General features: G+C 54.0%; 1 protein-coding gene across 4 annotated transcripts in view; it reads left to right on the top strand.

Moving 5' to 3' along the window:
- NOS1 (nitric oxide synthase 1) overlaps positions 1 to 11651 on the top strand; it is an 87405-nt gene extending 75754 nt beyond the window's left edge. For all 4 annotated transcript variants that reach the window (XM_077187580.1, XM_077187579.1, XM_077187578.1 and 1 more), the window contains exons 24-29: positions 519 to 606; positions 868 to 989; positions 1698 to 1846; positions 2609 to 2803; positions 3498 to 3616; positions 4471 to 11651. In XM_077187580.1, the coding sequence (XP_077043695.1) occupies positions 519 to 606; positions 868 to 989; positions 1698 to 1846; positions 2609 to 2803; positions 3498 to 3616; positions 4471 to 4486 (689 nt within the window). In that variant the 3' untranslated portion in view covers positions 4487 to 11651. The remainder of the gene's footprint in view (positions 1 to 518; positions 607 to 867; positions 990 to 1697; positions 1847 to 2608; positions 2804 to 3497; positions 3617 to 4470) is intronic.
- Positions 11652 to 12678: the final 1027 nt, after the last annotated feature.

Here is a 12678-nt window from a genome sequence, read left to right as displayed (position 1 = left end):
CTCTGACAGATGGGGGTAGAACACACACCCACAGCTGCACCTTTCAGCCTGAGACAGGCAGGTCCATAACCCAAGCTCCATGTAGGATTGTGTTTGCCCACCCTAAAATCCACATTCCCAGTAGCCAAACTTGTGCAGCAGTGACACTGATGTGTCCAGGCACGGTCATGGTGTGGATGGGCACAGTCCTGGTGCTCTGCAGGACACAGGGAGGACAGTGGAGCTGCCATGGAGGGTTTGTGTCTGGGTGCATCACAATGCTGCTCCTGCCAAAAATGCTCAAAGGAGAGCTGTGTGCTCCCTAAGGATTGTGGAGGTCCAGCTCTGCCAGGTCAGGGTCCTGGGTAGCTCCACAGAGGGATCCAAGTGCAAAACTCTGCCAAATTCTTGGAGAATGGATGCTGAGATATGAATGTTTCAGGCAGGTGTTCATGCAGGATGTAGCAGGGAGGGTTTTAGGAAAGAAAACAGTGATGTGCCACGTACAGACCTCCTTCCCTCCCTCCCTCCCTTCCCAGATGGAGAGGGACCCATCCACCATGGAGTGTGCTCCTCGTGGCTCAGTCGGATCCAGACGGATGAAGTGGTGCCCTGCTTTGTACGAGGGTGAGTGACCCACAGAGGCCAGGCCTGAAGAGGAGGGGGTGAAACCCCTCCCAGGATGTGCTCTCTGCCCTCAATTGTTGTCACAGTGTGGGAGAAAACAGGGCTGGGTTTGTGAGCAAATGGTTCCCCTTTGAGGGAAATTCTGCACAAAATGTCACATCCTGGGATTTCACCTCATTCTCTGCCCCTCATTCTCTGGGAGCTGGCTGTGGGCAGAGGGAACACCCTGCTGGTGTTTAACTGGAGCTTTGCTGTGTGCAGTGCCCCCGGGTTCCACCTGCCCCAGGACCCCCAGGTGCCCTGCATCCTCATCGGCCCCGGCACCGGCATCGCCCCCTTCCGCAGCTTCTGGCAGCAGCGGCTCTTCGACATCCAGCACAAAGGTGGGGTCGTCCTCTTCCTCACCTCACGGAGTTTGGGTGGGGCCGTCCATCCTCGCCTCACAGATTTTGGGTGGGGCCGTCCTCTTCCTCACCTCACACAGATTTTGGGTGGGGCTGTCCTCTTCCTCACCTCACAGAGTTTGGGTGGGGCCGTCCTCTTCCTCACCTCACACAGATTTGGGGTAGAGCTGTCCCCTGTTTCACCTCACACAGATTTTGGGTGGGGCCATCCTTCCTCGCCTCACACAGATTTTGGGTAGGGCTGTCCTCTTCCTCCCCTCACAGATTTTGGGTGAGGCCGTCCTCTTCTTCACCTCATTTTGGGCAGGGCCATCCTTCCTCATCTCACGTAGATTTGGGTGAGGCTGTGCTCTTCCTCACCCCACAGATTTAGAGCTGCCCCCTGTTTGACCTCACACAGATTTTGGGTGGAGCCATCCTCTTCCTCACCTCACACAGGTTTTGGGAACCCTTGGTTGGGGTGTTGGGATGGGGGCCCCACCCTGCTGGGGGTGTCCCAGCAGATCTGGGACAATGGCAGTGTGGAGGGAGGCGACTCGTGGGAATTGGTGGTGGCTGGTGGGAATTGGAGATGTCTCGTGGGAATTGGAGATGGCTGGTGGGAATTGGAGATGGCTGGTGGGAACTGGTGGCCCCTCGTGGGAATTGGTGTCCCCGGGCTGAGAGCTGTCCCCACACTGTCCCCAGGGCTGAAGCCATGCCCCATGGTGCTGGTGTTTGGCTGCCGGCAGTCCAGGATTGACCACATCTACAAGGAGGAGACGCTGTTTGCCAAGAGCCAGGGTGTCTTCAGAGAGCTGTACACGGCCTATTCCCGGGAACCCGACAGACCAAAGGTGGGCATGGCCCTGGGAATGCTGCCCAGCCTGGGCAGGGTCCCTGGCCACTGGTGGCTCATCCCTGGGGCACAGAAATGGGCAGGGTTGTCCCTTCCCTGTGGGCACCATTCCCAGAGTGTGTCACCATCCCAGTGCCAGCCAGAATGTGTGTCCAGGCTGCTCCTGCTGCCATCCAGGTGGGAGAGGAGGAGGGGAAAGGAGAATGGGAAAAGGGAGGAGGGGAAAAAGGAGAGGGAAAAGGAGAAAGGAAAGGGGAAAGGAAAAGGGAAAGGAAAGGGGAAAGGAGAGGAAAGGTGAGGAAAGGAAAGGAAAGGGGAAAGGGGAAAGGAAAAGGGAAAGGAAAGGGGAAAGGAGAGGAAAGGTGAGGAAAGGAAAGGAAAGGGGAAAGGAAAAGGGAAAGGAAAGGGGAAAGGAGAGGAAAGGTGAGGAAAGGAAAGGAAAGGGGAAAGGGGAAAGGAAAGGGGAAAGGGGAAAGGAAAGGGGAAAGGGGAAAGGGTATCACCCAGTGGAGTGACCCACAGCCACTGCAAATACCTGCTCCAAATTCCCACTGGGACCGAACAGGCCTGGCAATGGAAGAGATGGTGCAGGTGTGCCCATGCAAGAGCAGAAGGATGCTTTGCTGCTGTCCCCATCTCTTTTTTGTCACTGTGGGTGCTGCAAGGCACAGCTGTGTCCCCCAAAGAGGGGCCACCCCTCAGTGCTGCCCCCAGGGCAGGACAAACCCGAGTTAATCCCAGCTCCCTCCTCATCCCTCAGAAATACGTGCAGGACGTGTTACAGGAGCAGCTGGCCCAGACCGTGTTCAAAGCTCTGAAGGAGCAGGGAGGCCACATCTACGTCTGCGGGGATGTCACCATGGCCGGGGACGTCCTCAAGGCCGTGCAGCTCATCGTGAGGCAGCAGGGCCAGCTGTCAGCAGAGGAGGCAGGAGCCTTCCTCAGCAAGCTGCGGGTGAGTGCTGTCTGCAGCGTGCCACCACTGCCACTCCTGCCAGGGGCACTGCACCTGCTGCCTGCCCCTGTGCCCAGGCAGGGTCAGCAGGGGGACATGCCAAAGGTTTCTGTGTGCAGGGAGGTCACCTGGCTCCTCTGGGCAGCGGGCTGAGTACCAGTGCCAGCGCTTTTGGGCGCCCCTGGCAGGGCTTGTTGGCCATCCGTCAATGGATTTATCAGGGCATTTTGTGGGTCCCCGCTGCAAATCTCCCTGTCTGGGCACCCTGTGCCAGACACAGATGATGCAGCTGAAGCTTAAGTGAGCTCAGTTTGGGACACAGACCCACGGGTGGGTGCTGGAACAGCTCTGCTTCTCCACAGAAGGATAACTCAGCATGATTCCCAATGGATTTCCCCTTCTGAACCATGTCCCCACCTCCACCTAGGCCCCATCCAAGGGAGCCCAGAGCCTCTGCCTGTCCACAGACTGTGCCTCTGCCAGCCAGGAATTTCCAGCAGCTGAGGGAGTTCTGATGCCCAGAACAGCCCCACTGTGCCCAGGGTGTGACCTTGGGAAGGTCACTCTGTCCCCTTGTAACAAACCCCAAACCCTCTCCTGCGCTTTTGCTGCCTCCCCACCATGCAGGATTTTGCTGGGGCTGACCCTGAGTGCTCACAAATGCCCTTTGTCCCTCTGCCACCCTCCCTCCCAGGATGACAGCCGGTACCACGAGGATATTTTTGGAGTCACCCTGCGCACGTACGAGGTGACAAACCGCCTTAGATCCGAGTCCATTGCCTTCATCGAGGAGAGCAAAAAAGACACGGATGAGTGAGTCCACACCTTTGTTTTAACCCCTGCAGCCACCTCACGGGCTGGGAAAGGATGGGGAAGGAAGGATGGGGAAGGAAGCTTTGGTTTTTGTGCACACCTTGAAGCAGAGGCTGAGGAAGGCACTGATTTTTGCTCTGGAATAGCTGTCACCTCTCCAGGATAAATCCCCCCAGCTTCCCAATTTATTGCACTGATGTGCTCAGACCTGACAATCCCATGCAAAGGAAAATGGTCCTGCCTGCTTCCAGGCTGGCAAAACCCACAGGCAGGGGTGGCTCTCCCCAGCTGCAGGGAAGCCTGGCTGGCTCCAGGTGTTGTTCAGCTCTCCATGCCCCTTCAGGAAAGATCCAGAGATTTTTCTCCCTGATGCTGCAAAAACAACCAGAAGTAAAAAAAAAAAAAAAAAAAAAAAGAAATTTTGACATTTGCCGTGTTTGTTTCTGCTCCACCAAGTCCTGCCATTTGCTCAGCTTGGTCGTGGTGGGATTTTCCCTGGCTGAGCAGAAGGATTATTTAGGATAAAGGCTGGGGCAGCTGCATGGATCGTGCTCCTTGTGCTGGCCCTTGGCAGCTTGGGGTGAAACCCCTTCCTTGTGTAGTGCCTGAAATGGGTTTCCCCACATCCCTGAGGCTTGGCAGGAACTTTTCTCCAAGGAATCACATCCTCTGGGGTCTGGACTCTACCAGAGTGCCTCAGTTTCCCACCTGTGGATAGGGCTCAAGGTCACCTTCCTGCCCAGCCCCCCAGCTCTGTAAACTCCTGCCCACCACACGGAAAGGCCAGGTCGGGGTGATCCCGGTGCTCCTCACTGCTCCCTCTAAGGCCAGCCTTTCTCCCCTTTCCCTTGCAGGGTTTTCTGCTCCTAACTGGACCCTTCGCCCCCAGGGGATGCCAAACCAGTCCCAGCACCTGCTGCCCCCTCCAGCTGGAGGGCACTGGGTTTTGTATTTCACGGACACGGTGGCTCCTTTCCCAGGGGAACTGCCCATGGAAAGCGCTCTGTCTCTCGTCCTGTTCTTGTGTCCTGATGATGATGATGATGATGATGATGATGACTTTTATTTCCTTTCCTTCCTCCTTCTCTTGCTCTTGTCCTGTGGCCATTTCTTTTCACCTCCTTCCCCTCCCCTGGATTTCCCCACTGGAGTTGGATGGCTTTATAACCTGCAGTGGCTCTTTTCAGAATTCCACACTTCCCCTCCTTCCCATGAGGGCATTTTGCAGCTGCATGAAATCACCACCTTTGTGATCATTTGTGGGAGTTCCTGGGGGTGAGCAGAGGTGGCAGGGGCTGGGCAATGGTGAGGTCTTGTTGCTTGTCCAGAGCTGGGGGTTGTTCCTGCCAAGCTGCCTCTTTCCCCAGCTCAGGGCTTAGCTGAATCTTTGTGTTTTCATGGCTTTTCTCTGGATATGGGCAAACCTGGGCATATGCCTGAGGCTGGGGGCAGATGATGTGCAATTCCCTTGAATTTTATTCATCCCCAAGCATCCTGGGTACAGCTGTGTGGTTTTTGATCTATGTGTCATGATTGCTCCTAAATGGGCCCTGCTCTGTCTCTCTTCTCCTGCTCTCTTTTCCTGCTCCCTGTGAGCCTCTCCTTTTGCTCACTCCCAACTTTTGCTGCCATGGAAGTTCTCCCACAAGCTCTGAGCACACAGGCTGATGTGCAGGCCGAGGAAAAGCTCCTGGCAATGACTTCTCCAGGGGGTTTTCCAGAGAATATTTGATCTGCAGCCATGCTGGCTGCACCCAGAGCTTTGCACACCCTGATCCCCCTCCCAGGTGAGCCTGGAAAGCCATGAGGATGGGACAGAAGCAGCTCCCAGAGGGAACAAAGGCAGCACTGGGAGGGGGATGGAGGCTCCAGGTCTTTGGTGAGGATGTGCCAACAGAGGAATCATGAAATCCCAGAGCTCTTAGCACATCTCATGAGCACTTCTGGGACAGCAGATGCCAGCCCTTTCCACATTTCAGGGAGCAGAAAGTGCCACTGTGGAGCCACCTGCCTGCCAAGAGAGACGTGTGTGGCATTCTGGGGGTGAGGCCCCTCTGTGCCACCTGCCAGTGGCACGAGCTGTCTCAGCCAGGACAGCTCCTGTGAGAAGGGAGGTGAGATCAGCTGCAAAGGTGCTGGGCTCTGACACGCTCACACCTCAGCCCTGCTGCAAGAGCCTGGCCCCAAAAGCAATTTAACACAACCACAGAGAGGTTGGAGGAAACAGAAAGGCTCTAACAGAGAAAAGCTGTCTGCAAGGGAAAGCAAACGTGACCTTGTGTGTCCTTCCTGCTGCTGCACCCTGGAGAATCACAGAACATTCTGAACTGGAAGGGACCCACAAGGATCCAGCCCAGCTCCTGATGAATGGCCCATCCAGGGATTGAACCTCAGCGTTTTTTGGCTCTGCCCATCCCTGCTTTGTCCTCCCTCACTGTCAGCACAAGGACAGCAGGACGTGGCTGCAGCTCTTGCTGGAGGCAGGCATGCAGGGTTGGCATCTTGAGGTGGCAGCTGCTGATGCTCCCCTCCTGCCCTGCTGTGCCCAGCTGTGCATGGATATCCTGGATATGAGGAGCTGAGTTCCTGAACTGCTGACAGCACAGGGATTGCCCAGGAGCTTTCACAGGGCTCAGTTCTCCTGCCCTGAGCTAAAGGCAGCACAGAAAGGGCTGCAGGAGCTCTGCCACTCTCCCAGCCCTTGGAACAAGTCCCACCATCCCAGGCTGTGCTGTTATTCCCACCTTCAGCCAGGATCTCCTGCCACATCTCCGTGGGCTGGGACACCTTCTGCAACTTCGGCTCCCTGAGTCCCTGAAACATCTCCAGCCCAAAACCCAGGAGCAAAAGGGCTCCAGGCACCGGGAGAATTTGAGATCCAGGTCTGCTGGTGCCAGCTGAGCATCCAACACAGGATAAAACGAATAAATGCTGCCACGGTGTGGCCAGAGCTGAGCAGGGCTGGGACACACGGCCGGCTCTGTGGCACTGCCTCGGCATTGGGGACCTGCAGGGGAAAGCTGGAGAGCACGGAGGAAAGGAACAGCCCACCCCAAACCCAGGGCAGGCAGAGGGATGGGCCCCTTGGCTTGGGATGTGTGAGTTTGGGAGAGGTCCTCTCTGGGAGAAAACTCCCTGGCTTCAGAGCTGGGAATTTGCTGCAAGCTTGACCCCCATCCTGGGGCTGCAGGAACAAAGCTAAAATCAGAAAGAAAATCAGAAAGAAAATCAGACTCATCCTCTTCTTCTGGGGAATTCTGGCTCCTGCTTTATGCTCTGGTTCTCCTTTAGAAGAAGGGAAGATGCCACCTGATGATGATGAGGAGGAGGAGGTAATGCCCAAAGAAACATCTCTTTGCCCTCTTCCCAGCTCCCACCGTGGTGCTGGCAAGGTTTCCCCCTGTCCTGCCTCCTGCCTGCCCTGCTGTCCCCCCTCCCACCTGCAGCCTGTGTCTGAGCTGGATTATCTCGCTTCTAGTGCATCCCAAAGCTCATCAGCTCCATGTCCCCTCCCAGGGGAGCCAGCAGGGTCTGCAGAGGCTCTGGGCCAGGCAGGCAGAGCTCAGCAAACACCTGGAGGGGAAATGCTGGTTTAGGGCTCCTTGCCTGGACCTGGAGCAGAAACCCCTCCCTGCCATGAAGGTCCATGAGGTTAAACCCCCCCAGGGCTCCGAGCTGCCTCTGCTCCTGCTGGCTCCTCACAAGCTGAACCACTGGGAATTTTGATTCACTTTGCTGTTGAGTCAGTCTCAGACGTCTGAACTGCTCCCCTTCATCCCCTCCACCTGCAGGGGCCTCACACTCCCCTCGAGCTCCATTTTCTCCCTTAGCAACAGGGGAAAGAAACTTGTGGATGTGCTTTTATTATTCCTGAGATGTGGCTCTTCCAGCCTGGCCTCTGCTCGTCTCCCTGTGGCCTTTCTGATGTGCAGGTGTAGCCACAAAATCTCTGCTATGAGCACAGAGGGAGGTGGGTGTGCCCCAGCCTGGGCCCTGACTGCTCCAGGGGTCACACACACAGGGGCTGTGCCTCTGGGGCACTCAGGTGACAAATCTGTCCCCTCTGGGTGCCTGCTGCCCACCCCTCCTGTGCTGGACCTGATGGACCCAGCCTGGCCAGCATCCCAGTGGCTCTCCTGAGGGTCTCCACCATCACCACCGCCCCAGTTTGGAGCAGCTCTGCTCCTTTTCACTCTCCAGGTGTTAAAGAGTCTCTTCTCTGAAAAGGAGGTTTGATTTTCAAGACACTACAAAGTGGGTTTTTTTGCAAAGATTTCACTTCCTTGTTCTTTCAAGTGTCCACAGAGAGTCATTATATGGATTTGAAATCCCAGGGGGAAAGGTTCTGTGTTTTCCCACCCTGCTGTGCCCACCAGCAGGGAAAAACCACTCAGTGCATGAGTATCCAGTGCTGTGCTCTTGGTGATTTCCAAGGTTTCATCTCCTGGGAAGGGCTGCCTGGGAGTTTGTTGTTCTTCTGTTTATGAGAGACAACAGCAAAACAGTGAGACAGGGGCAAAACAGTGAGACAGGGGCAAAACAATGAGACAACAGCAAAACAATGAGACAAGGGTAAAACAGTGAGACAGGGGCAAAACAATGAGACAATGGGTAAAACAGTGAGACAAGGGTAAAACAATGAGACAAGGGTAAAACAATGAGACAGGGGCAAAACAGTGAGATAGGGGCAAAACAGTGAGACAATGGGCAAAACAATGAGATAAGGGTAAAACAATGAGACAAGGGCAGGACAATGAGACATCTGCCACCAGGAGTGGCCTCACAGAGCTGTCACCTCCACATTGTGGCCTGAGCTTGTTGCTGGAGAGGAGCTGATCTGGCCGGAGAATGGGATGTGGCTCTGTGCTGTCCCTGTCCCCTGTGTGCCTGTGTGTCCCCAGGGGAGCAGGGACTGTGTGCACCCCCTGGGCACGGGGATCTGAGGGATCTGAGGGATCTGAGGGATCTGAGGTGTCTGTGCACAGCCAGCAGTCCTGCAGCTGTGTCCTGGCCAGCAGCCACTCCCTGCAGGGAGGCTGTGGGGACAGAGGGGACAATGTCCCCGTGTCCAGCCTGTGGCTGCTCCTGCCCTGTCAGTGTGTGGTGATTCCTGTGCCCCATCCTGGCTGTTTCCCCTGGGATCCCTCCCTTGGCAGCCCTGCTGGGGGCACAGGGACTGGCAGTGCCCTGTGCTGGGCAGGGAGCACAGCACTGCTCCTGCCTCGGGCTCCCTGTTCCTCCTGGGATAACTGGGAGCAAACCCAGCCCCATCTCCCTGAGCTGGGGTTCCACAGGGGGATGGAGGTGGGAGAGGTCACAGTGTGGGTGCAGACTGGGCTGGGAACTCTCCCACACCCTGGAGAACCCGTTCTGGTCAAACTGGGGGGAGAGGTTGTGTTTGTGCTCACAGCCTCATGGACCTGCACCAAGGCCAAGCCAAAGCTGCTGCCTCCTGACTTCTGACCACTGAAGCCATTCCATTGCCCCCTGAGGGTTCCCACCATTTTTTGGAAGGATGATTTTATGCTCAAAACTCGATTCTGTTCCTGCTTCCACCAGGGACTCGTTCTCAGCTTCAGAACTGCTCTGATAACTCTGCAATTGCATTGACAGTTCCAGAGGGGAGCACAGTCCCTTCACACAACAGATGGAGACACATTTGCAGGACCATTCAACTTTGCTGAAACTCCCTGTTATAGCAATTCCTTCTGCTGTAACAGGGAGAGCAAAATTTGGCCAGTGCTCTTGAAAAACCTGTAATCCTAAACTTGGATAAAATCAGCCTGGAATCCAAGTCCTCCCAGATCCAAAATGCCTTCCACACCTGCTGGCTTCAGTGGCACTGGGGATTTTGGCAGCTTGCACAGCAGCAGCAGCAGCAGCAATTTCCGAATATTTTTACGTGTGTCAATCTGCGCTTGCACGTGCCTGCAATGCATGGCTCCAGCAATCCCTGGGAAATCTCCCCCTTCCCAGGAAAATCCCAGCTCCAGCTTCTCCCATGTGGCCATGTGTGCTCAGCAGGGAGTCAGGGGAGAGGGAGAAAGCTGCTGCTTTAAAGCACTTGGTTCCAGAGGTGAAACAGAATTTAGGGAAGGTGAAAATCAGCTTGGGAAACTCGTGGCATATCCAAGCATTGCCATGCAGATCCACCTTTTTTTGGTTTTTTGTTTCCCTGCTGGGAAAATGAAGCAGACTGGCAATTCCTGGCCTCCACCCCTGCAGATGTTTGGCTGTGATGGAAATTTGAGCCCTGGAATCACAGGAATAAAGCCCCAAGAGGTTGTGAGCTCAGAGCTGAGCAGTGGCAGCACCTCACTGCCAGGGCTGCTGCTCTCCTGCCTCACTCATCCACATCCTACCTGGCCAGATTTTGGGGAGGAAGAGCCTCCAAGTGAGCAAATCAAACCTGTGATGCTGACCCTGAGAATTCCTGGTTTATCAGGAGCCTACAGGGTGAAGTTTTGCAGCTATTCCTCATTGCTATGGAGAGGAATTGGGCGAGACTCTTGTATTCAAAGCTTTCAGAGCTGTTCTGGAGCTGTGGAAAAGCAAGAACTGGGATGCAGGGCAGCTCTCTGCAGGGCTGGTGCAGAAATCGGGGAGGTAAAATCACCAGGCAAAGTATTTTCCTTCCAGGGGCATCCTTAATACCTGGAAAATTGAAAGGCTAAATACTTGAAAAGTTGGTCTAAAAGAGGAGCTAATTCAGGGCTCCTTTTTGCTGCTTTGTTTTCATGTGTTGGTTTTGGGGTGAGGAAAGCAAACAGAGAGCAAACAGCCAGTGTATCAAATTTGGATTAAATCAAACTTTTTGTTCCTACAATAACTGCTGGCAGAGATTTTAAAAATTTATCAAGGGCAACAAAACCAGCCTTAATTGACTGAGACATTAATGCTCCTTGCTTCTGAGCCTGCTTTTGTGTTCTCCTCTCCGTGTGATCGTGGCATGGAATCCTGTCTTAACAAAAGCCACTTCCCAGCAGCCCAGAGGATGCTCAGGAACAGGGATGGGGTTGGAGAATCTCCCTGTGAGAGAGATTCAGTGCAAAATCCCTGCTTTGCTAAAACCCTGCAAGATAGGCAAATCCCCACAATTCCCAAGGTCGAATTCCCATGCTCAGCTGCCTCGAAATGCCTTTAAAAACCCCAGGCTGTGTGTGCTTTGTGAGCAGTGTGCAGCTTTTCCAGAGTGCACACACAATTCCCCAGGCAGAGGATGAGCAGAGCACGGTGACTTTCAGCCAGGACTCGTCGCTTTTTTCCATTGCACAGAGTTAAAAACACCACTTCTGCCAGCTGCCCGGGGAATTTGATATTCAGTGCCAATTAATTTTTGTAATAGGAGCAGGGATTTATCCCCTTGGCTCCCCCAGGCACCTTCAGTCTCAGACTCAAAGGTTGGGTTGGAGTCTTTCATTTTCCAGTGGCCTTTTCCTGAAGAGCAGCGGTGCCACGGTGAGGACGGGGACTGGGCTGGGCAAGGTGGCAGCTTTGGGGCAGGGAACTCCCAAATTTTCCATTGTAAACCCTTCAGATGTGGGTAAATCCTGCTGGGCTGGCTGGGGCTCCCAGGCCTGGCTGCTCCCTGCTCCCCTCACACCCTCAGGTCACTGTGCCTTCATCCGCTCGAGGAAACCACGCCAAGATTTGAGCCTGGCACTCTCACTTTGCATCCCATCCCCCAGGTGTGTGCGGGGCAGGGGGAGCTCCTTTTGTAGCTGCTTTTTGTGTGATCCCAGGGTAGGTTTGTGCAGGGGTGGGGTGACCTGAGCTGTGTGTGGTCCTACCAGTGCTTTAAGCAGCCAGAAACATGGTTCTTCCCCTACCTCTGAGCTCTCAATGCTGCTAAAATCTCTGCCATTCGTCCCCCGTGCTCCAGCCCCTCTCTCAGACTGGCTCTGGCTCTGTTTGCAAGATATCCACGTTGTTCTGAAGCATGCACCTCTCTCTGTATAGTCCCAATCTTCTGATTTTATGGAATACTTATGCCTGTTTGCATTACGGTCCAAATAAAAAAGTGAACTAAAAGCTGGCAGTTCTTCTCTCCTCTCTGGGTTTTTAACACCAGAAGGTGCTCGAGGTCTCTGCTGGTGCCTTGGCCTCGGCTCTGCTCTGCCACCTGCAATGCCAGGGTGCCACAAATAGCAGTGACAATCAGCAGCACCCCTTCACCTGCCAGACACACGCAGTGCCTCGTGAGGTGGCCTGAGTCACAGCACCCGTGTGTGAAAAACACCTCCACTCTCCTGGGAACGGCCAAAAAGTTTAATAAAGGACAATAGGGGACAAGGAGCACAGAGCTAAGGTTATCAGGGCCGCGTGCAATTTGGCACTGAACCAAGAACACCCTGTTATCTTTGGGGTAGCCCTTAAATACCTTTTATTTATATCAGCCTGCTGCATATTCATAAACAGTTATGCACAGTAAAATTTTTCCCTAACTAGTTTATAAGTTCCATGAATTGTTTAGCCTGGCTTCTTCTTGTATCTGCCTTTTTAGGGTGTGCACATTCCTTGGTTGTGGCTTTAGTCCTTTTTTATCACCTCCAGTGTTTGGGCCTTGCTCCACACTGCCTTCAGCCAGTGAGTGCTGATAATTGGAATATCAATAGCAGGGTCCTCATCCTGTGTTCACTGGGTGTTATCCCATCCCAGCAGGCATTTTAACACAAGCACACTGATATCAGCTATTTCACTGAGCTTAATTAACACCAGAAATAAAAACTATACCTTTATAACAAAGTTACTTTAGCACCACACATTTTAAAATTTGCGAAAAGGCAGTATTATGATATGCATCTATAACACACAGATCTTGTCATTTATTCAGTGTCCTTGGGGGCTGGCTGTGTGCAATCCAGGGTGAATTTTGGAGCCTTGGGAACACAGCAAAAGCAGTCCAGACAGGAGCTGAGAGGCCTGGAAATGAGGAAGAAATGAGAAAGAAATAAGAAAGAAATGAGACAGTGGCCAGGGCAATGAGGCAGAAACATGGACATGGCTTCTCCCATGGAAAAATGATCTTCCCATGTAAAGGAAAAGGGGGCTTATTAAAAAAG

Source organism: Agelaius phoeniceus, chromosome 18, assembly GCF_051311805.1.
Source record: "Agelaius phoeniceus isolate bAgePho1 chromosome 18, bAgePho1.hap1, whole genome shotgun sequence".
In the NCBI taxonomy this organism is placed as follows: domain Eukaryota; kingdom Metazoa; phylum Chordata; class Aves; order Passeriformes; family Icteridae; genus Agelaius; species Agelaius phoeniceus.
This window is presented reverse-complemented; position numbering and strand designations above follow the sequence as displayed.